At 39.6% G+C, this 24,842-nt stretch overlaps 1 protein-coding gene and 1 pseudogene across 51 annotated transcripts in view; one reads left to right on the top strand and one right to left on the bottom strand.

Moving 5' to 3' along the window:
* LOC113029670 (NACHT, LRR and PYD domains-containing protein 3-like) overlaps window positions 1-23,235 on the bottom strand; it is a 52,684-nt pseudogene extending 29,449 nt beyond the window's left edge. The window contains exons 1-2 of the transcript XR_013906616.1: window positions 23,165-23,235; window positions 47-128 (exon numbers count right to left, since the gene is read on the bottom strand). The product of XR_013906616.1 is annotated as an NACHT, LRR and PYD domains-containing protein 3-like (transcript). The remainder of the gene's footprint in view (window positions 1-46; window positions 129-23,164) is intronic.
* On the top strand, window positions 6,557-20,245 carry LOC145425859 (uncharacterized). 50 transcript variants are annotated; one of them, XM_080299267.1, is made up of 14 exons: window positions 6,568-8,565; window positions 9,211-9,289; window positions 9,595-9,639; window positions 10,435-10,479; window positions 11,691-11,735; window positions 12,626-12,670; window positions 14,000-14,044; window positions 14,840-14,884; window positions 16,613-16,657; window positions 17,453-17,497; window positions 18,293-18,337; window positions 19,273-19,402; window positions 19,602-19,696; window positions 19,899-20,245. In XM_080299267.1, exons 1-14 carry the CDS (start codon window positions 8,441-8,443, stop codon window positions 19,908-19,910), a joined length of 846 nt encoding a protein of 281 aa, XP_080155393.1. In that variant the 5' UTR covers window positions 6,568-8,440; the 3' UTR covers window positions 19,911-20,245. The 50 variants fall into 50 exon arrangements, 48 of the variants coding, with proteins under 48 accessions (XP_080155400.1, XP_080155415.1, XP_080155432.1 ...); XM_080299266.1 differs by having other exon boundaries at window positions 14,000-14,041; window positions 14,831-14,884; XM_080299270.1 differs by having other exon boundaries at window positions 6,569-8,565; window positions 9,211-9,265; window positions 9,592-9,639; window positions 14,000-14,041; window positions 14,831-14,884.
* Window positions 23,236-24,842: the final 1,607 nt, after the last annotated feature.

The following is a 24,842-nucleotide window of genomic DNA, read 5'->3' on the forward strand; positions in this document are numbered from 1 at the left end:
AGTTACTAAAGACAAACTGTTAAAAGAGGAAAAAAATAAAACTTACAGGTTCTTCACAGACACACGAAGAACAAGCTCAGGCACAGACACACGGGTGAGCTGTTTCATGGAAGGAGGAGGGACTCTACCTGAAGTAGGACAGGTTGGAGGAGGCAGATTTTCAGATTTTCAGAAGAGTTACTGAAAATATGCCTTTATGTGGTCAGATTTAAAGTCGAATTCAACTTGTATCATTTAATTCAATTATTCACCGAGCAGTTTTGGTTATTATTAAAATAACATAATGAGTTTGTATCTTTCAATAAAGTGATAATTACTAACCCTGAAAAATAATCGATTTATTATGTTGTTGTAAGCCCATGAACACCAGACAGAACTGCATGAAGCTGGTGATCAGGATGAGAATTCAGAAAACTGTTGAAACAAAAAAGCTCCAAGAGCTGCTCAACGAATATTTTTTTTCAACATTTACAGTTAATACATGAGCGAGGCACAAAAATAGAATTGTAGGATTACCAGAGGAACAAAACACCAGCTCCTGGTAGACAGAGCCGTTGCCCGAAACTGCAAGGCCAGACTGACCAACCTGTGCACTGCCTGGATTTATTACAAGGCCTGACTCAATGCCCCACACTTGGAGCTTGGAATGCCTAAAACTGTACAACAGGAACCCAAGACTCTTCACCAGGAACTCAATGTGAATGTGGTGAACAACAGTAGAGGTCAACTTCAAGCCAATGGCATAAGTCATCATCAAGAGTGGGACCCACCAAGAAGAGGCTCTGTCCACACCGCTGTTCAACAGCAATGAATAATAAATAAAAGACCTCATAGTCTATCAGCCCAGAATAAAGTGTGTGTGTGTGTGTGTGTGTGTGTGTGTGTGTGTGTGTGTGTGTGTGTGTGTGTGTGTGTACTTGTTTTCATGACATCTAAGGACAATTTTATGATAACACACTCACAAAATGAGGACGCTCAGAAAAATGAGGACATTTTTGAGGTCCTCATTTTTCTGAGCCTTCTAAAGTGTTCTAGAGGCTCCCAACATGCTCCCAAACCAAAAATCTCGAAAGTCCTGAAACATCACAATTTTATGAAAAAGTGTGTTTAAGTGTGTTTAGCGTTTTTGCTCACTTTCAGTTTCGCCGCCTACTGGCCAGTTTTGGAACTTAACACACTTTAAACACACTTTCAGTGACGTCACTCTGCGAGTCCTCATATTGTAGGTGTGTCAGACACAATAACACATTTGACCCAGGTTATACCCTTCTGGGGCTTAGCGGACACATGCGTTGGCAGCACCTTTTAGTTCTTATGTCCAAAGTCGTATTCAATGTTGAAATGGAGGTGAACTTTATTTCAATCATTCGTGGAATAGTAACAGATGAATTTTGAGGCTTCTGAAAATTGTTCGTTCAAACCTTGCCAATTAAACAATCATTCTAACACACATCAAAAACATATTAAGGTGAGCTATAAGCAAGGGTAACAACAGTTAAATCAGGCAAATCTTGACAAAAATGAAGGTCTTTAGATTCAGTTATCAGTACCTGCACAGCTTGGTTTCTTTTGTTGTTGACAAAATGTATCGAAATATAAAGTTTCAACATTTGTCTAATTATATTACTATTAATTAATGAGTCTTACTTCTCAAGATCAATGCACAAATTGTCTGACCTTCACTATGCAGAATGATGTGTGTGCAGATTTTGACCCTTGAAGAGTTTATATTAATCTACATTAATATAATTGCATCTGCAATCTGCAGTTGAACTTGGAGATTCCTGCCGCTGTCATCTGATTCAGTATGATCATCAGGCTCAGTCTCGACTCTGTATCTACAAGAATTGATGAAAAAAGTCAACACTTTATTAATTATATTTTAAATTCAACTTACCTTATACTTTTTACAATATAGTATAAAATGCATATTGTTTCTTTAAAAACTAATAACACACTATTAAAAACTGCAGAATGCACAATTCCAGCTTCATTTAGTAATTCAATTAGTAAATAAAAGTGAGTAATTAAGTCACTTAATTAACTAAGCAACTGTAAATGTCACAGAAGTACAATTCAATTTCAATTCAATTTTATTTATATAGCACCAAATCTCAAAAAAAGTCGCCTCAAGGCGCTTCATAGATACAGAGAAAAACCCAACAATCATATGACCACCTATGAGCAAGCGCTTTGGCGACAGTGGGAAGGAAAAACTCCCTTTTAACAGGAAGAAACCTCTGGCAGAACCAGGCTCAGGGAGGGGCGGCCATCTGTTGCGACTGGTTGGGGTGAGAGAAGGAAAACAGGATGAAAGACATGCTGTGGAAGAGAGACAGAGGTTAATAACAGATATGATTCAATGCAGAGAGGTCTATTAACACATACTGAGTGAGAAAGGTGACTGGAAAGGAAAAACTCAATGCATCATGGGAATCCCCGGCTGCCTACGTCTATTGCAGCATAACTAAGGGAGGATTCAGGGTCACCTGGTCCAGCCCTAACTATATGCTTCAGCTAAAAGGAACGTTTTAAGCCTAATCTTGAAAGTAGAGATAGTGTCTGTCTCCCGAATCCAAACTGGAAGCTGGTTCCACAGAAAAGGGGCCTGAAAACTGAAGGCTCTGCCTCCCATTCTACTTTTAAATACTCTAGGAACAACAAGTAAGCCTGCAGTGTGAGAGCGAAGTGCTCTAATAGGGTGATATGGTACTACAAGGTCATTAAGATAAGATGGGGCCTGATTATTTAAGACCTTGTATGTGAGGAGTAGAATTTTGAATTTAATTCTGGATTTAACAGGAAGCCAATGAAGGGAAGCCAAAACAGGAGAAATCTGCTCTCTTTCTAGTCCCTGTCAGTACTCTTGCTGCAGCATTTTGGATTAGCTGAAGGCTTTTCAGGGAGTTTTTAGGACATTCTGATAATAATGAATTACAGTAGTCCAGCCTGGAAGTAACAAATGCATGAACTAGTTTTTCAGCGTCACTAAGAGACAGGATATTTCTAACTTTAGAGATGTTGCACAAATGAAAGAAAGCAGTCTTACATATTTGTTTAATATGTGCATTGAAGGACATGTCTTGGTCAAAAATGACTCCAAGGTTCCTCACAGTATAACTGGAGGCCAAGGTAATGCCATCCAGAGTAAGAATCTGGTTAGATACCATATTTCTAAGATTTTCAGGGCCGAGTACAATAACCTCAGTTTGATCTGAATTAAGAAGCAGAAAGTTAGCGGCCATCCAGGTCTTTATGTCTTTAAGACATTCCTGCACTTTAACTAATTGGTGTGTGTTATCTGGCTTCATGGACAGATAGAGCTGGGTGTCATCTGCATAGCAGTGAAAATGTATGCTATGTCTTCTAATGATACTGCCTAGGGGAAGCATGTATAATGTAAACAGAATTGGTCCTAGCACTGAACCCTGTGGAACTCCATAATTGACCTTAGTGGGTGAAGAGGACTCTCCATTTACATGAACAAATTGTAGTCTATTAGACAGATATGATACAAACCACTGGAGTGCAGTACCTGTAATATCTACAGCATGCTCTAATCGCTCTAATAGGATATTATGGTCAACAGTATCGAACGCTGCACTAAGGCCTAGCAGGACAAGCACAGAGATGAGTCCACTGTCAGAGGCCATAAGAAGATCATTTGTAACCTTCGCTAAAGCGGTTTCTGTGCTGTGATGAACTCTGAAACCTGACTGAAACTCTTCAAATAAGCCATTCCTCTGCAGATGATCTGTTAGCTGTTTGACAACTACTCTTTCAAGGATTTTTGATATGAAAGGAAGGTTGGAGATTGGCCTATAATTAGCTAAGACTGCTGGGTCTAGAGATGGCTTTTTGAGTAAAGGTTTAACTACAGCCAGCTTGAAGGCCTGTGGTACATAGCCGATTATTAGAGATAGGTTGATCATATTTAAGATTGAAGCATTAATTAATGGCAGGACTTCTTTGAGCAGTTTTGTAGGAATGGGGTCTAAAAGACACGGAGGATTGGAGGAAGTAATTATAGAAGTTAACTCAGAAAGATCAATTGGAGAAAAAGAGTCTAACTTAACATCAACGGTACTAAAAGTAGCTGTAGATAATGTTACATCTGTGGGATGATTATTGGTAATTTTTTTCTCTAATGATAAGAATTTTATTTGTGAAGAAGTTCATGAAGTCATTACTAGTTAACGATGGTTGGCTCAAAAGAGCTCTGACTGTTTGTCAGCCTGGCTACAGTGCTGAAGAGAAACCTGGGGTTGTTCTTATTGTCTTCAATCAGTGACAAATAGTAAGATGTTCTGGCTTTGCGGGGGGCTTTCTTATAAATCAGCAAAATATTTCTCCAATTATGATGATCCTCTAAATTTGTGACACGCCATTTCCTCTCCAGCTTACGAGTCATCTGCTTTAGGCTACGTGTTTGAGAATTATACCACAGAGTCAGGTACTTCTGATCTGAGACCTTAGTTTTCACAGGAGCTACAGTATCCAGAGTCATATGTAGTGAGGAGGTAAAATTATTATTAACAAGATAATTGACCTCTGTTGGGGTAGCGTTCAGATAGCTGCTCTGCTCTGTGTTGGTACAGGTCATTGAAGATGATAACAGTGGGTGGATTACATTCTTAAACATAGTTACAGCGCTTTCAGAAAGACATCTGTGATAAAGTCTACTCTCCACTGCTGTGTAATCAATTATTGTAAATGTAAATGTTATCAGGAAAATGATCAGACAGGAGAGGGTTTTCAGGAAACACTGTTAAATGTTCAGTTTCTATGCCATATGTTAAAAACAAGATCTAGAGTGTGATTAAAGTGGTGGGTGGGTTCTTTTACATGTTGAGAGAAGCCAATTGAGTCTAATAACAGATTAAATGCCATGTTGAGGCTGTCATTCTTAGCATCTACATGGATGTTAAAATCACCCACAATAATTATTTTATCTGAGCTGAGCACTAAATCAGATAAAAAGTCTGAGAAATCAGAGAGAAACTCTGTGTAAGGCCCAGGTGGACAATTAGATGATAACAAATAAGACTGGTTTCTAAAATTTTTCAGCTGGGGTGGACAATGCTAAGCATCAGGCTTTCAAATGAATTAAAAGTCTGTCTTGGTCTTTCATTAATTAATAGGCTGGTGTGAAAAATTGCTGCCACACCGCCCCCTCGGCCTGTGCTTCGAGGTTTCTGGTAGTTAGAATGACTCGGGGGTGTTGATTCATTTAAACTAACATAATCATCCTGCTAAAACCAGGTTTCTGTAAGGCAGAGTAAATCGATTTGTTGATCAATTATTAAGTCATGTACTAACAGAGACTTGGAGGAGAGAGACCTAATATTTAATAATCCACATTTCACTGTTTTACTCTTTAGTTAGGATGTGGATACTGTATTGTTCTTTCTTTGTAATTGTTTATGTTTAAGTTGTTTGTTGCTGGTTTTTAGTTTGTTTTTTGTCTTTTTGGAAGCTGACACAGTCTCTATGGAGATGGGTTTTTGGGGGGGTAGCAGGAGGAGAGAAGCTGCAGAGAGGCGTGTAAGACTGCAACTCTGCTTCCTGGTCCCAACTCTGGATAGTCATATTATGGGGGGTTTAATTAATTTGTCCATATTTCTAGAAATGAGAGCTGCCGTCTCTCCTTATAAGACCAGGTTTCCTCCAGAAGGTTTGCCAATTATCTATGAAGCCCACATCGTTTCTGGGACACCACTCAGACAGCCAGCAATTTAAGGAGAACATGCGGCTAAACATGTCACTCTTGGTCTGATTGGGGAGGGGACCAGAGAAAACTACAGAGTCCCACATTGTTTTGGCAAAGTTACACACCGATTCAATATTGATTTTAGTGACCTCCGATTGGCGTAACCGGGTGTCATTACTGCCGACGTGAATTATGATTTTACTGAATTTACGTTTACCCTTAGCCAGCAGTTTTAAATTTCCTTCAATGTCGCCTGCTCTGGCCCCTGGAAGACAATTGACTATGGTTTCCGGTGTCTCTAGCTTCACATGTCTGAGAACAGAATTGCCAATTACCAGAGTTTGACCCCCGACGGGTGTGTCGCCGAGTGGGGAAAAACGGTTAGACATATGTATGAATTTGAGGAGTGGACCCAAAATGCTGACACAAAGGAACGTGAAAGAAAATTTGAATATTAACAGAAAGCAAGCCGTTTATTAATCTCTACTTTTAAGATTAGGCTTCAAACTTTCCTTTTTGCTAAAGCATATAGTTAGGGCTGGATCAGGTGACCCTGGATCCTCCCTTAGTTGTGCTGCAATAGACGTAGGCAGCCGGGGGATTCCCATGAAGCACTGAGTTTTTTCCTTTCCAGTCACCTTTCTCACTCACTGTGTGTTAATAGACCTCTCTGTACTGAATCATACTTGTTATTAATCCACAGCATGTCTTTGTCCTGTCTTCCTTTTCTCACCCCAACTGGTCACAGCAGATGCCCGCCGCTCCCTGAGCCTGGTTCTGCTGGAGGTTTCTTCCTGTTAAAAGGGAGTTTTTCCTTCCCACTGTCGCCAAAGCGCTTGCTCATAGGTGGTCCTATGATTGTTGGGTTTTTCTCTGTATCTATTATTGTGCGATCTACTGTACAATATAAAGCGCCTTCAGGCGATTGTTGTTGTGATTTGGCGCTATATAAATAAAATTGAATTGAAATTAAAAGATTACAAAACAAAAGGCAGAGGTGAAGCTAAACAATAACCTAACCTGGGGAAAATATTTTTTATTAAAAAAAACAAACAAACCATGAAACCTGACATGGATACAAAGATACCTGGAACATGGAAACGTGGCACCAAAAACAACAGATGACCTGACACTGAACAAATGAGGACAGGACTTACAGTGGCTTGCAAAAGTATTCGGCCCCCTTTAACTTTCCCACATTTTGGCACATTACAGCCACAAACATGAATCAATTTTATTGGAATTCCACGTGAAAGACCAATACAAAGTGGTGTACACGTGAGAAGTGGAACAAAAATCATACATGATTCCAAACATTTTTTACAAATAAATAACTGAAAAGTGGGGTGTGCGCAATTATTCAGCCCCCTGAGTCAATACTTTGTAGACCCACCTTTTGCTGCAATTGGATTCCATTAAAATTGATTTGTGTCACGGCTGGGAAGGCGAGCCGTGTGGTGTGGAGGAAGGAGGACCCAAGATGCAAGCAGTGGATGAAAATGCTAGTGAAGTTTATTTACAAGGTGTAGTGGCAAACAAGCAGTGGGGCATGACAAATAACTGAAGACACCTAAACTGGGAAGAACTAAAATAACAGACCTGGGTGCATACGACAAAGGGATGCGCGGCAGCCGCCGAGCAGGACACCGAGTAACAGGCAGGAGAACACACAGGGCTTAAATACACACACCAGTAATCAGGGGATGAGAGACAGGAGGGCAACACGGCTGGGAGGAATCAGAGCTGACGGGACAGGGGAAACGTAAACTGAACACACTCACATCAGACAGAGACCTTCACAATAAAACAGGAAACTCAGACACGGGGAACCAAACAAGACACAGAACTAAACAGACAGATTCACAAACAGACGGGGTGACAGCATAGACAGAGACACAGACTCAGAGGCAGACCAAATATAACACATAGAACTCAAACAATAATAATCATCATCATCATCATAATAATAAACTAAAAGCGCTGGGTCACCGACCCAGGACCATGACAATTTGTGTTTGTGGCAGTAATGTGACAAAATGTGGAAAAGAGGGACGAATACTTTTGCAAGCCACTGCAAGTACACAGAGAGATAATGAGGGGATGAGGAACAGCTGGGACAAGGGGAAACAAAACTAGACTCACTGCATTTAGGACAAAGACTTTCCCAATAAAACAGACATCACAAGGGTAATCTAATAAACAAATGAACTTAGCAAACCTAAAGAACTTATAAATAAACATCGACATCTAAACAAACTAAAACTTAAAACGCTGGGTCAACAGACCCAGGAAAGTGACAGTAAAATCATTTATTATACACATTATACTTATTTTCTTAAATTGCTTATCTATTATCTGTATTTTAACTTGGGGGTCTAGGGGTGCTGCATGTTTATGATAACACACTGACAATATCAGGACAATTTTAGCCTTACTCTATCAGTGAACAGCATGCCCATGCTAACTTAAACTAGACCAGCAAGCTAACCCCATGTGTATTAAGTGTTACTTCAGAATAGGAACCAAACAAATTAACGGAACGAAATTAACTGTAACAGCAGTTTGCAAAACATTGTGACAGTTCTCAAGTGTTCCTACCTCAAATCCAGCACGTGTTGCTGTGTTTTTGTTGTTAAATGGACGAGGAGAGACCGTGGCTGGTGAGAGGATGCAGCATTTCGTCAGTGGAGCATAGAACGACGTCTCTGATTGGTCAAAAAGTGAGTAAAGATGCATCTGATTGTTCGAAAGCGTCAACCAAAGAGCTGCTGGTCACGGCAAGATACAAACTCGCCGGAGCTCTGCGTGAACGGCACATCCGGGACCTTCAGCACTCAGGAGAGATTTATCTTGAGGTATGTATTTACCTTTGATATCCATGCGTCGACGAAAGCTCCGCGAGGTAAAGTTGTATGTTTAACAAGCTAATTAAGGTTAGTTAAACGGAATTAAAACAATACACAACCGATTTGAACAAATTGAAAGTGGTGAATGATGATAAATGCTAAAAAATTACTTAAGATTTATCTTTAACAATAGATATTAGAAGTTAAATTTAACTGTTTTTAAATTCCCACCGGAGTTAAAGGGACCTGCGGCCTTGCATGTGCTCTGCATCTTCAACTGCAGAGACAGTCAGTCTAAGCTCAGTGTAGCTAACTGCAACACACTTTTTTTTTTCAACACAAGATATGCTTGGGGGGATTTAAATGATAATATTAATGTTTTCTTATTCAGCACAAATCAATAATATTATAGTTATTTGCTCACGGTCTGGGTCTCTGGCCCAGCGTTTCTGATGTTATTCTAAGGTTTTTGAGTTTCTTATGTTTAATGGCGGGTTAGTTGAGTTTGGCTTAACGTTATTAATATCGTTTTAAGGAGTTTATGTTAGGGCTGTATATTACCACGTTTGTATTTTCATGCCATGTTTCCTGTTTTATTTTGAAAGAGTCTGTTGCGTTCAGTTCATTAATCTCACTTCCCTGTTGTGTCAATAGAATCATTTGTGCAAGCTACTACCCTGCTGTCCCTCTGTCGTGTCTCAACCTCCAACAGGAAAGTAGAAGTCCTCATATGGTAGGACCAGTGATTGTAGTGTGTGTTACACTGTCCTCATATTGTTTTAAGCTGTGAAGGACAGGAGTGTGTTTCAGTTGCCTTCCTCATGTGGTAGGACCAACAACTCTAGTGTGTGTTACACTGTCCTCATATCGTTGGGTAGCAGAACCGTACAGTGTTAAGTTTCTATAGAATCTGGTATAAGGAAGTCAGATCCTTCTGTAATAATATTCACTGATACAAATATGATCTGTAGTTAATTAAATAGTCGGGATTTATACTAGAGAATGTTTCTGACGTTATATTGTTGTCTTTTGTTGCAGACACCAGGTGCCGAGGTCCTGTCTCAACCTCCTTCAGACCAATTGGTGAGTGACACACCCACTTCATTCTTCCAACAGGTTACACATTATTTTTTTGTATTTGGCATCAAGTATATGTGTCAGTTGGGCCTAGTGCATAAATGAAATGCACTTTAATTGTACTAAAACAATCAGTTTTAGTCGAAGTTAACCAAAACCAACATTAGCATTAGGATAAAGTAATTGTCTATACCATTTGTTAGTCCAAACTTTCCCTTAAAGCATCAGCTTGATCTTTATTCTGACAAAATTTGATATTTTTGTCGTTTTACACATGTTTTTGTCAAAATAAGCTCCCGCTGATCAGTTTACATGATTTAATTTCTGGGGAAATAGATGGCTGTACATCAGTGTTGGGTTTAGAGCTTTTATTGACAACAGCAGGAGAAGTTAGAAGTCAGGAATGTGAACTCTACATGTGTTCAGTCGTCATGTCCTCATATTGTTTTAAGCTGTGAAGGACAGGAGTGTGTTTAAGTAGAAGTCCTCATATGGTAGGACCAGTGATTGTAGTGTGTGTGTTACACTGTCCTCATATTGTTTTAAGCTGTGAAGGACAGGAGTGTGTTTCAGTTGCCTTCCTCATGTGGTAGGACCAACAACTCTAGTGTGTGTTACACTGTCCTCATATCGTTGGGTAGCAGAACCGTACAGTGTTAAGTTTCTATAGAATCTGGTATAAGGAAGTCAGATCCTTCTGTAATAATATTCACTGATACAAATATGATCTGTAGTTAATTAAATAGTCGGGATTTATACTAGAGAATGTTTCTGACGTTATATTGTTGTCTTTTGTTGCAGACACCAGGTGCCGAGGTCCTGCCTCAACCTCCTTCAGACCAATTGGTGAGTGACACACCCACTTCATTCTTCCAACAGGTGAAGATGGATGTTGCAGACAGGACATATCCTAACTTTTGCAGCCGTTACGATAATAACGCGCTGTTTGCACGATGAGCACAGCTTCCAAGCTCCCCTAAATTGACCGTGCGCTTCGTGTTGTGTGTGCGTGAGTCTGTGCATTTAGTGGCGTCTGTGCAGAAATGACTAGTAAGACAAGGCTGCAAACTATTCTCACAGACTTCAAGTGTGCACTTGAATCCAAAACGATCTCTCTCTCTCCCTCCGGCTCTGTTGAGATGCCACTGGGAGAGTAACGACTGCCCCTCCCCCCCTCTGCTCAGCAAACAGGTGGCTGTTTTTGCACCCCTCCCCCTCTGCTCTGCAAACACGTGGCTACTTTTGCACCCCTCCCCCCTCTGCTCAACAAACACGTGGCTGCTTTTGCACCCCTCCCCTCTCTGCTGAGGGCAAAAACAAGGCTCATGTGCAAAGTGAAGCAAAATAACATTGACAGAGGTTCAGAGAAAGGAGAAAAAAACGGAGCAGGCTCCCGTTGTTCACTTCAAGGAGGCGGCTCTACGGGCCGTTTTGTTTGTGACCGACACACACAGTATATATATATATATATATTCTCAATCACATTCACACCACTCTCTTATATCAGTTCCACTACATCAAGACTATTTTATGGTGGTCAGCTGTTTTATTGTCATGTATTTTGCATAGTAAGATAACCATGTCCTCCATTCAAAAGCACTGAAAATGTCTATGGTGGTGCTGTACCTAATATTGTGCTCATTTGATCCAAAACCTATTTTTCCTTTATTTTGAAGGCTGAGGCTTAGATCCATTAGGTATTCACGAGAAAGGCATTATCGCATGTCAGGATTACAGTATATCGAAAATATGTGATTATAATGGGAGTCAATGGGGCCCAAACGGATACAAGGGTAAAAGGAGGTAGTACATATGTGAATCTTCTTTACTATACACCACACCATAGAGGGGATCATTGAATTTCAAAAATAATCCTAAAACACACATCCTGGCCAAGTTTCATGCAACTAGTCTTTAAAATGACTGATATATTGAGAATCAAAAATCCAAAGTTACCCAAGCGGGTCCCTTTTTTCGCTAGGGTAAAACGAGGGTTAAATAGTCGGGATTTATACTAGAGAATGTTTCTGACGTTATATTGTTGTCTTTTGTTGCAGACACCAAGTGCCGAGGTCCTGCCTCAACCTCCTTCAGACCAGTTGGTGAGTGACACACCCACTTCATTCTTCCAACAGGTTACACATTATTTTTTTGTATTTGGCATCAAGTATATGTGTCAGTTGGGCCTAGTGCATAAATGAAATGCACTTTAATTGTACTAAAACAATCAGTTTTAGTCGAAGTTAACCAAAACCAACATTAGCATTAGGATAAAGTAATTGTCTATACCATTTGTTAGTCCAAACTTTCCCTTAAAGCATCAGCTTGATCTTTATTCTGACAAAATTTGATATTTTTGTCGTTTTACACATGTTTTTGTCAAAATAAGCTCCCGCTGATCAGTTTACATGATTTAATTTCTGGGGAAATAGATGGCTGTACATCAGTGTTGGGTTTAGAGCTTTTATTGACAACAGCAGGAGAAGTTAGAGGTCAGGAATGTGAACTCTACATGTGTTCAGTCGTCATGTCCTCATATTGTTTTAAGCTGTGAAGGACAGGAGTGTGTTTAAGTAGAAGTCCTCATATGGTAGGACCAGTGATTGTAGTGTGTGTGTTACACTGTCCTCATATTGTTTTAAGCTGTGAAGGACAGGAGTGTGTTTAAGTAGAAGTCCTCATATGGTAGGACCAGTGATTGTAGTGTGTGTGTTACACTGTCCTCATATTGTTTTAAGCTGTGAAGGACAGGAGTGTGTTTCAGTTGCCTTCCTCATGTGGTAGGACCAACAACTCTAGTGTGTGTTACACTGTCCTCATATCGTTGGGTAGCAGAACCGTACAGTGTTAAGTTTCTATAGAATCTGGTATAAGGAAGTCAGATCCTTCTGTAATAATATTCACTGATACAAATATGATCTGTAGTTAATTAAATAGTCGGGATTTATACTAGAGAATGTTTCTGACGTTATATTGTTGTCTTTTGTTGCAGACACCAAGTGCTGAGGTCCTACCTCAACCTCCTTCAGACCAATTGGTGAGTGACACACCCACTTCATTCTTCCAACAGGTGAAGATGGATGTTGCAGACAGGACATATCCTAACTTTTGCAGCCGTTACGATAATAACGCGCTGTTTGCACGATGAGCACAGCTTCCAAGCTCCCCTAAATTGACCGTGCGCTTCGTGTTGTGTGTGCGCGAGTCTGTGCATTTAGTGGCGTCTGTGCAGAAATGACTAGTAAGACAAGGCTGCAAACTATTCTCACAGACTTCAAGTGTGCACTTGAATCCAAAACGATCTCTCTCTCTCCCTCCGGCTCTGTTGAGATGCCACTGGGAGAGTAACGACTGCCCCTCCCCCCCTCTGCTCAGCAAACAGGTGGCTGTTTTTGCACCCCTCCCCCTCTGCTCTGCAAACACGTGGCTGCTTTTGCACCCCTCCCCCCTCTGCTCAACAAACACGTGGCTGCTTTTGCACCCCTCCCCCTCTGCTCTGCAAACACGTGGCTGTTTTTGCACCCCTCCCCCTCTGCTCTGCAAACACGTGGCTGCTTTTGCACCCCTCCCCCCTCTGCTCAACAAACACGTGGCTGCTTTTGCACCCCTCCCCTCTCTGCTGAGGGCAAAAACAAGGCTCATGTGCAAAGTGAAGCAAAATAACATTGACAGAGGTTCAGAGAAAGGAGAAAAAAACGGAGCAGGCCCCCGTTGTTCACTTCAAGGAGGCGGCTCTACGGGCCGTTTTGTTTGTGACCGACACACACAGTATATATATATATTCTCAATCACATTCACACCACTCTCTTATATCAGTTCCACTACATCAAGACTATTTTATGGTGGTCAGCTGTTTTATTGTCATGTATTTTGCATAGTAAGATAACCATGTCCTCCATTCAAAAGCACTGAAAATGTCTATGGTGGTGCTGTACCTAATATTGTGCTCATTTGATCCAAAACCTATTTTTCCTTTATTTTGAAGGCTGAGGCTTAGATCCATTAGGTATTCACGAGAAAGGCATTATCGCATGTCAGGATTACAGTATATCGAAAATATGTGATTATAATGGGAGTCAATGGGGCCCAAACGGATACAAGGGTAAAAGGAGGTAGTACATATGTGAATCTTCTTTACTATACACCACACCATAGAGGGGATCATTGAATTTCAAAAATAATCCTAAAACACACATCCTGGCCAAGTTTCATGCAACTAGTCTTTAAAATGACTGATATATTGAGAATCAAAAATCCAAAGTTACCCAAGCGGGTCCCTTTTTTCGCTAGGGTAAAACGAGGGTTAAATAGTCGGGATTTATACTAGAGAATGTTTCTGACGTTATATTGTTGTCTTTTGTTGCAGACACCAGGTGCCGAGGTCCTGCCTCAACCTCCTTCAGACCAATTGGTGAGTGACACACCCACTTCATTCTTCCAACAGGTTACACATTATTTTTTTGTATTTGGCATCAAGTATATGTGTCAGTTGGGCCTAGTGCATAAATGAAATGCACTTTAATTGTACTAAAACAATCAGTTTTAGTCGAAGTTAACCAAAACCAACATTAGCATTAGGATAAAGTAATTGTCTATACCATTTGTTAGTCCAAACTTTCCCTTAAAGCATCAGCTTGATCTTTATTCTGACAAAATTTGATATTTTTGTCGTTTTACACATGTTTTTGTCAAAATAAGCTCCCGCTGATCAGTTTACATGATTTAATTTCTGGGGAAATAGATGGCTGTACATCAGTGTTGGGTTTAGAGCTTTTATTGACAACAGCAGGAGAAGTTAGAAGTCAGGAATGTGAACTCTACATGTGTTCAGTCGTCATGTCCTCATATTGTTTTAAGCTGTGAAGGACAGGAGTGTGTTTAAGTAGAAGTCCTCATATGGTAGGACCAGTGATTGTAGTGTGTGTGTTACACTGTCCTCATATTGTTTTAAGCTGTGAAGGACAGGAGTGTGTTTCAGTTGCCTTCCTCATGTGGTAGGACCAACAACTCTAGTGTGTGTTACACTGTCCTCATATCGTTGGGTAGCAGAACCGTACAGTGTTAAGTTTCTATAGAATCTGGTATAAGGAAGTCAGATCCTTCTGTAATAATATTCACTGATACAAATATGATCTGTAGTTAATTAAATAGTCGGGATTTATACTAGAGAATGTTTCTGACGTTATATTGTTGTCTTTTGTTGCAGACACCAGGTGCCGAGGTCCTGCCTCAACCTCCTTCAGACCAATTGGTGAGTGACACACCCACTTCATTCTTCCAACAGGTTACACATTATTTTTTTGTATTTGGCATCAAGTATATGTGTCAGTTGGGCCTAGTGCATAAATGAAATGCACTTTAATTGTACTAAAACAATCAGTTTTAGTCGAAGTTAACCAAAACCAACATTAGCATTAGGATAAAGTAATTGTCTATACCATTTGTTAGTCCAAACTTTCCCTTAAAGCATCAGCTTGATCTTTATTCTGACAAAATTTGATATTTTTGTCGTTTTACACATGTTTTTGTCAAAATAAGCTCCCGCTGATCAGTTTACATGATTTAATTTCTGGGGAAATAGATGGCTGTACATCAGTGTTGGGTTTAGAGCTTTTATTGACAACAGCAGGAGAAGTTAGAGGTCAGGAATGTGAACTCTACATGTGTTCAGTCGTCATGTCCTCATATTGTTTTAAGCTGTGAAGGACAGGAGTGTGTTTAAGTAGAAGTCCTCATATGGTAGGACCAGTGATTGTAGTGTGTGTGTTACACTGTCCTCATATTGTTTTAAGCTGTGAAGGACAGGAGTGTGTTTCAGTTGCCTTCCTCATGTGGTAGGACCAACAACTCTAGTGTGTGTTACACTGTCCTCATATCGTTGGGTAGCAGAACCGTACAGTGTTAAGTTTCTATAGAATCTGGTATAAGGAAGTCAGATCCTTCTGTAATAATATTCACTGATACAAATATGATCTGTAGTTAATTAAATAGTCGGGATTTATACTAGAGAATGTTTCTGACGTTATATTGTTGTCTTTTGTTGCAGACACCAGGTGCCGAGGTCCTGCCTCAACCTCCTTCAGACCAACTGGTGAGTGACACACCCACTTCATTCTTCCAACAGGTTACACATTATTTTTTTGTATTTGGCATCAAGTATATGTGTCAGTTGGGCCTAGTGCATAAATGAAATGCACTTTAATTGTACTAAAACAATCAGTTTTAGTCGAAGTTAACCAAAACCAACATTAGCATTAGGATAAAGTAATTGTCTATACCATTTGTTAGTCCAAACTTTCCCTTAAAGCATCAGCTTGATCTTTATTCTGACAAAATTTGATATTTTTGTCGTTTTACACATGTTTTTGTCAAAATAAGCTCCCGCTGATCAGTTTACATGATTTAATTTCTGGGGAAATAGATGGCTGTACATCAGTGTTGGGTTTAGAGCTTTTATTGACAACAGCAGGAGAAGTTAGAAGTCAGGAATGTGAACTCTACATGTGTTCAGTCGTCATGTCCTCATATTGTTTTAAGCTGTGAAGGACAGGAGTGTGTTTAAGTAGAAGTCCTCATATGGTAGGACCAGTGATTGTAGTGTGTGTGTTACACTGTCCTCATATTGTTTTAAGCTGTGAAGGACAGGAGTGTGTTTAAGTAGAAGTCCTCATATGGTAGGACGAGTGATTGTAGTGTGTGTTACACTGTCCTCATATTGTTTTAAGCTGTGAAGGACAGGAGTGTGTTTCAGTTGCCTTCCTCATGTGGTAGGACCAACAACTCTAGTGTGTGTTACACTGTCCTCATATCGTTGGGTAGCAGAACCGTACAGTGTTAAGTTTCTATAGAATCTGGTATAAGGAAGTCAGATCCTTCTGTAATAATATTCACTGATACAAATATGATCTGTAGTTAATTAAATAGTCGGGATTTATACTAGAGAATGTTTCTGACGTTATATTGTTGTCTTTTGTTGCAGACACCAGGTGCCGAGGTCCTGCCTCAACCTCCTTCAGACCAATTGGTGAGTGACACACCCACTTCATTCTTCCAACAGGTTACACATTATTTTTTTGTATTTGGCATCAAGTATATGTGTCAGTTGGGCCTAGTGCATAAATGAAATGCACTTTAATTGTACTAAAACAATCAGTTTTAGTCGAAGTTAACCAAAACCAACATTAGCATTAGGATAAAGTAATTGTCTATACCATTTGTTAGTCCAAACTTTCCCTTAAAGCATCAGCTTGATCTTTATTCTGACAAAATTTGATATTTTTGTCGTTTTACACATGTTTTTGTCAAAATAAGCTCCCGCTGATCAGTTTACATGATTTAATTTCTGGGGAAATAGATGGCTGTACATCAGTGTTGGGTTTAGAGCTTTTATTGACAACAGCAGGAGAAGTTAGAGGTCAGGAATGTGAACTCTACATGTGTTCAGTCGTCATGTCCTCATATTGTTTTAAGCTGTGAAGGACAGGAGTGTGTTTAAGTAGAAGTCCTCATATGGTAGGACCAGTGATTGTAGTGTGTGTGTTACACTGTCCTCATATTGTTTTAAGCTGTGAAGGACAGGAGTGTGTTTCAGTTGCCTTCCTCATGTGGTAGGACCAACAACTCTAGTGTGTGTTACACTGTCCTCATATCGTTGGGTAGCAGAACCGTACAGTGTTAAGTTTCTATAGAATCTGGTATAAGGAAGTCAGATCCTTCTGTAATAATATTCACTGATACAAATATGATCTGTAGTTAATTAAATAGTCGGGATTTATACTAGAGAATGTTTCTGACGTTATATTGTTGTCTTTTGTTGCAGACACCAGGTGCCGAGGTCCTACCTCAACCTCCTTCAGACCAATTGGTGAGTGACACACCCACTTCATTCTTCCAACAGGTTACACATTATTTTTTTGTATTTGGCATCAAGTATATGTGTCAGTTGGGCCTAGTGCATAAATGAAATGCACTTTAATTGTACTAAAACAATCAGTTTTAGTCGAAGTTAACCAAAACCAACATTAGCATTAGGATAAAGTAATTGTCTATACCATTTGTTAGTCCAAACTTTCCCTTAAAGCATCAGCTTGATCTTTATTCTGACAAAATTTGATATTTTTGTCGTTTTACACATGTTTTTGTCAAAATAAGCTCCCGCTGATCAGTTTACATGATTTAATTTCTGGGGAAATAGATGGCTGTACATCAGTGTTGGGTTTAGAGCTTTTATTGACAACAGCAGGAGAAGTTAGAGGTCAGGAATGTGAACTCTACATGTGTTCAGTCGTCATGTCCTCATATTGTTTTAAGCTGTGAAGGACAGGAGTGTGTTTAAGTAGAAGTCCTCATATGGTAGGACCAGTGATTGTAGTGTGTGTGTTACACTGTCCTCATATTGTTTTAAGCTGTGAAGGACAGGAGTGTGTTTCAGTTGCCTTCCTCATGTGGTAGGACCAACAACTCTAGTGTGTGTTACACTGTCCTCATATCGTTGGGTAGCAGAACCGTACAGTGTTAAGTTTCTATAGAATCTGGTATAAGGAAGTCAGATCCTTCTGTAATAATATTCACTGATACAAATATGATCTGTAGTTAATTAAATAGTCGGGATTTATACTAGAGAATGTTTCTGACGTTATATTGTTGTCTTTTGTTGCAGACACCAAGTGCCGAGGTCCTGTCTCAACCTCCTTCAGACCAATTGGTGAGTGACACACCCACTTCATTCTTCCAACAGGTTACACATTATTTTTTTGTATTTGGCATCAAGTATATGTGTCAGTTGGGCCTAGTGCATAAATTAAGTGCCCTTTGATTATATTAAAATAATCAGTTTGATTGAAAGTTTCCCATATTCAACATTAGCATTACTTGTTTGTGAACATCTTAGGAGAAAGAAATTGGCATATCATTTGTTAGTCCTAACTTTCCCTTTAAAGCATCAGCTTGATCTTTATTCCTACTAAATTTGATATTTCTGTGTTACATTGTCCTCAGATTGTTTTAAGCTGTGAAGGACATGAATTTGTTTTTTTGTTTTTAGCCTTTCTCAATTGGTAGAACCAACAACTCTAGTTTGTGTTACATTGAAACTGAACAGCAGGGATGTTTGTCATGAAGATAATAACACTCTATCCGATTTCAAACAATCACACTGTGATGAGTATTATTAGTAGATTATGTTCACATGTAAAATATTCATATCAAATGGTAAATATCCTATATTTATATAGCGCTTTACTAGTCCCTAAGGACCCCAAAGCGCTTTACACATCCAGTCATCCACCCATTCACACAGACATTCACACACTGGTGATGGCAGCTACATTGTAGCCACAGCCACCCTGGGGCGCACTGACAGAGGCGAGGCTGCCGGACACTGGCGCCACCGGGCCCTCTGACCACCACCAGTAGGCAACAGGTGAAGTGTCTTTCCCAAGGACACAACGACCGAGACTGTCGGAGCTGGGGCTCGAACCGGCAACCTTCTGATTACAACTCTTGAGCCACGATCGCCCCTTAGCCCCTTAATGTAGAATTACACACTGCCCAACGCTGACTTTGCCTACAATGCAGAGAAAAAAGCAAACAGACCTATTGCATGCATTGATTCTCATATTTCACTGTTACTTTTCAAAGGCTCAAGGACCAAGTATTCCGGGGGTTCCAAGCCACACGCTTTACTCAGCTGCCCTGGACAACATGAAGGGCACCTCTGCCTCAATCACCCTGGACAACAAAAACATTAGCAACACTTCACCAAGAAGGGGTAAAGGCACCAAAATACAAAATGTTTTAGGTTAATATACTTGTGATCAAAGAACAAGTTTGTTTTCAGACATGACACTATTCAGAGCTTTTATCATAAATCATTTCATCTTATTTGATTCCCAGCAGAACACAGCACTTCAAATGGTTCATTCCAAGCATCCTTAAAGGAGCAATAAGCAATATCTTTTCACTGCTAGGTGTGCTGTTTTGCACTGCCTGTGAACCAAACCAAAGTCTATGGCTGGAGATCAACACAGAGAGAGGGATTGTGACTTCATGCTGTACTCCAGATGTAATTACACCTCTAGTTCTTCACATAGTCATTTTTAATTCCTTCAACCTAAGTATGATGAATTGTGCTTATTGCTCCTTTAAAGTGCTCCAGTAGAAAGCAAGGTTTAAGAACATTTTGTATTCACATTATAAACTAGAATATTTTCTATCTTTTCTTGCATTCACATTAAGATATTTTCTTTTGTTTCCATTTATGACAGCTGGGACGGTGAGAAGCAAGTGGACAAATGATGAAGTGAAGGTTGCTGAGCGGCATGTTTCACTTCATAAAAAGCTGCAAAGTACCAGGTAAAAAGGAATGTGACTGCTGCCTCCAAGCAGAGCCGGCAGCTCTGAAAGGCAGAGACTGGGTTGTCATAAGGTACTACAGCCACAACAGGATCATAGCATTAAAAGAAAGATGCAAGAAAAAAAGAAACAAGCAAGAGAGATACTTTGTTACTTCCACAGTTATGTCAGTATTGCAGTTTTCTGTATTGCATTGTTCTTACTCATAAATCTGTGGTTTATGCTGGGTGCTTTTTGCAATTAAATGATAAAAAAGGCAGATAATGTTCCACGTTTTTATTCACATGAACATTCACTACAAAATGAATTAATGCATTACAATATCAAGACTTAAAAAGTAGACTGACCACATTTGACCCATGTCTTTTTTTTTTTAAAAAGTCTTTACACAGCTCAGATTTACTGTTTTATTAACACATAAATGTCTGATATTTCTGTCAGAAGTTACCCAACTGATGAGCATTACTATTGTGCATCCATGTCTATTATATTGTAATCTCAAAAGGAGCCAAGCTAAAAATGCAGAACCTACCGTTACCTGGTCCTTATAAGTCATGTATACTTGAAAATTATGTGTTTCCATGGGCTTCACAATTCACCTAAACATGAAATATCTGTGTGTGACCTTATGGTACTCATAAGTCACATAAACCTGACAGTGTCCTCACAAGTAGCATTAAATTCAGGTTTGACCAAAATTTAGCCCTAGCCAAAATCTCAACAGATGGGTGTGTTCCTGGAAGCATGGGTCAAATTTTTTGAGATCCCCATGCCTCTAGGACCTTCGGAAAGGCACGTTCCCATTTGTCACATTTTTGTCATACGTACTGATATATCACGAAAACACGTATGTGTGTGTGTGTGTGTGTGTGTTCACTCCAGAAAAATGCTGTCTGACTACTCAGACTTAAGTCAGAGTAAAGTTCACATGCTTTGTTAGGGTGGTTACTCAAAAAGAAAAGAAAATATTACACATTACTGGTTCCTTTTCTTAAAAGTAATGCAGAACATTACTTAGTTACTCACTGGAGTAAGTACATATTTGGGCTTAAAAGAAGAGATGTTTCTGTTGGTGACTCATAATATTTAGCCTTTTATGTAAGAGCTGCATAATATTGCAATATCTTTTTTTCCTGTTCTCACTTGCTCTAGCTGAGCAAAAAAGCTTTGCTTTTTTTGTGAAAACTTCTGTTATTGTTTGATTTTTCTTTTGTAACTGGGGTTTATATTTTAGTGTATACTTTTTGTGAATTTAGTGATTAGAATAAATTTATGTGATTATAAGTTCAAAATAATAATTTATTTTCTGTCTTTATTCTAATCCAGTTCATCCTCTGTCTGGAAGCCAGTTCAGTTCCCCTCCCTGTCTCTAATCCAACGTCTTCTGATTGTTGGTTTAAAACAGAATCTGGTGCTTGAAGACGCCATCTCGTCCACCCACTTCGGTGGATATTCAGTCAAATGAACAAAGGTTTTTCTCTATTGTTAAATCTATGTTGTTGTTTTTTTTTTTTAAAGGCACAGAAGAATTACAGATGATTGACGAGCACCTTTGAACACATCAGAGAGGAGGAGACCGAGTTTTGGCTGTGTTCTATTCCACCATCCTTGATTGGAAATATTGCCTTTAGCAACATTAACTGGTTGAGGGTGGAGGTAGCTAAATATAAAGCTGACAGACAGACTGACGAAGAGTAGCTATAATATCATCAGAATTAATAGTCTTTACTGATAGAAAAAGAATCCATGTGCAGACATCAGTTCTTTCACAGACACAGGCATAAAGAGATGTTTCAAAAACCTTTAAGGTATAAAACATTAGAAAGATCCTTATAATATTTACATACAATCCCCATAATATTGTTTACAATAGAAAAGAAGAGTAGAAGTGGATCCTGAGCTGTTCATTTAAGTCAGCATTAGTTCCCTCACTGGCTTCCATCATATACATGAGGAATTAAAATGTTTTGTGTGATGTTACCGAGTTCACCAAGTGTCTGATGTATAATGACTCTGATATCAGATAATCAGTACTGAGTGATGCTTAATTTTCATTACTTGAGCTTCTGATTGCATCCTGTGTGACGATGTTAACCTTTACATGACTACCTGCTCTTAAACAACAACAGTCTTTTACAGAATAATGAACTGACTACTGAGACCAGACTAGAGGTGCAAAGAGTCAGTGGGCCTCTGGTTTTATCTAAGAAATAAAATTCACAAAGGGACACAAAACCACCAAAAATCATCTATCAACAGTTACTTGTGTTTATTTTAATACAACTGACATAATTTTAACATGTATCTGTTCAGTTTTTTATTTCATGAAAACGTACCACTGAGTGACTCTATAAATGTAACAAAAGACTATTTTCATTAGCCGGCAGAGTTTTGAAGCCAAATCCAGGACAACTGGCTCAAATAACTTACAGCACACGTTCATTCAGACTTAAAACTGTTCACGAGGAACAAAATTCAAAATGTTTATCAAAAAATCCAACGACTATAAAAGAGGGCAACAAACAGGAAAACACAAGAGACCACACTCTGACCAACGATTAATGACTAAAAACTTCAAACACTAGAAGACGAAAACTCAAATCCACTGATTAAAACACAAAGTACAAAGTGAACATGACAGCGACACAACGCAAAAACAAATCCAAATACTTTCCTGCACAATATCCCAGCCTCCACATGCAGATATTATAAAGTTCATTTAAAAAAACGCAGTAATTGTTCATGTTGTTTGTAAACTTCTAGATTTCATTTTCATTAACTTTGTTTGCAGTAAACTGATCTGAGCTGGAGATGATTCACTTTCTGTTTTTCAATGTCACTTCAGTAAAACCTGAAAGTCGACTTCTAAGAACAGAATGATTATATCTGATTGTTTCCAGTTAAAGAAGGAAAAAACGTCCCATCAGTGATGATCAGTGTCAAACAGATTCATTTAAACTCTTTATCACAGTAACAAATGTTTCAGTGCAGAGTTAACCAGTATGGATTCCACTCAATCAATAATCTATAATCATGTGGATTTATCTTCAAGCATAAGAGTGATCCAAAGTTTGTCCTGAAATAGGAGCTAAACATCTGGTCCTAATATTACAGAGCAGAAACAAGCAGTAAAGTTCCTAAAGACAAACTGTTAAAGGACGACACAAAGCAAACTTACAGTTTCTTCAAACAGATACACGAACAACAAGCTCCAATCCACACTTGGACACTAAACACAGACACACAGGTGAGCTGCTTCCTGGAAGGAGGCGGAACTAAACCTGAAGAGTGTGCGAGGGCCACACCTCCATGTGCTGATTTACAAATATGTTGCCTGACTGCTCAGAGTGAGTCTAAGTCAGAGTAAAGTTCACAAGCTGGGCCCTGTTTCAGGAAGCCGGTTTAGTGCAAACTCTGAGTAAGTATACCCTGAGTTAACAAAAACTCTGGGTTTTCGGTTTCACAAAGCGAGTTTAGATTAATCCTGAGTGAGTTACTATAACGACACACTCCGTGAAGCTAACCTGCCCCCTAGCAGGTTTACTACAACTAACCCTGACCTTCTCCGCCTCTGTGTCGGAAACCTGACTGTAGGAAGTGTCAGACATGGCGTGCCCCTTCCTTGAAGAGCCAGTAGATGTTGAAGCCCAAATTCTCCGCAGAGCTCTCTGCCGGGAAAGAGTGATTAGAGCGCGTTTGGACATTTTATCATTTCCTGATGATCTTCTGTGTGAACGTTACCGTTTTTCAGCACAATCTATAATTTATTTGAATAACATCCTCAGGCCTAATATTGCTCATGTGACACATCGCGGACATCCTCTCAGTTCTGTACATATTATTTGTATTGCACTTCGGTTTTTTGCAAACGGGAGCTTTCTGTATAATATTGATGACGCTGAGCACGTTTCCAAGGCTACCGTCTGTCGGGCAGTCAGGAATGTTACAGTTGCACTGAAACGTCTCCTGTACTCGTCTGTGGTGTTCCCCGGTCATAGACCCACAAGATTTATCAAAGAGGGATGCCACAAAATTGCAGGTATCAGGATGAACAAAACTTAATTTATGATGTGGTGATACTTGGACTACTACTTAAATTTTACATGTATTTTCAGGGTTCCCAGGCGTGATTGGCTGTACAGATGGCACTCACATTCCAATCATTGCTCCTTGAGTAAATGAAGGAGACTATGTGAATAGGAAGTCTTTCCACAGCATTAATGTACAGGTACATAGTTCCCTATAGCATTTCAAACTAACAAATTATTTCATTATAGTAATGGATGATAATTTGTGTTCTCTGCACTGTGAAGATCATATGTGATGCTGCCAACATTATCACAAATGTGGAAGCCAAGTGGCCAGGCTCTGTTCATGACTCACGAATTTTTCGTGAATGTACACTGAGCACAAAATTTGGACATGGTGAGTTGAAAATACTTTAAAATATATAAAGACCAATTGCTTCAGGGACATTTGAACTGAAGTGTATCCTTCTGTCTTAGGAGAGTTCACTGGCTACTTGCTTGGTGATAGGGGGTATCCATGTTTACCCTATTTGCTTACCCCTTACCCTGACCCTGAACCGGGCCCACAGCAGCGATATAATCTGGCTCATTGCAGGACAAGAGCCAGAATTGAAATGACTATCGGAATGCTTAAGGCCCGGTTCCAGTGCCTTCAAAGACTCAGGGTCACCCCAGAAAGGGCATGTGACATTATTGTGGCATGTGTGATTCTTCACAACATTGCCACAATTAGAGGAGAACACTGTCCTTCTGAACCAAACATCAGCAGTGATCCAAACCATGAACATCCTGACCCTCCCACGGACATACAAGATGGAAGAGCAGTCA

The sequence above is a fragment of the Astatotilapia calliptera genome, chromosome 3 (assembly GCF_964374335.1).
Source record: "Astatotilapia calliptera chromosome 3, fAstCal68.1, whole genome shotgun sequence".
Lineage (NCBI taxonomy): Eukaryota > Metazoa > Chordata > Actinopteri > Cichliformes > Cichlidae > Astatotilapia > Astatotilapia calliptera.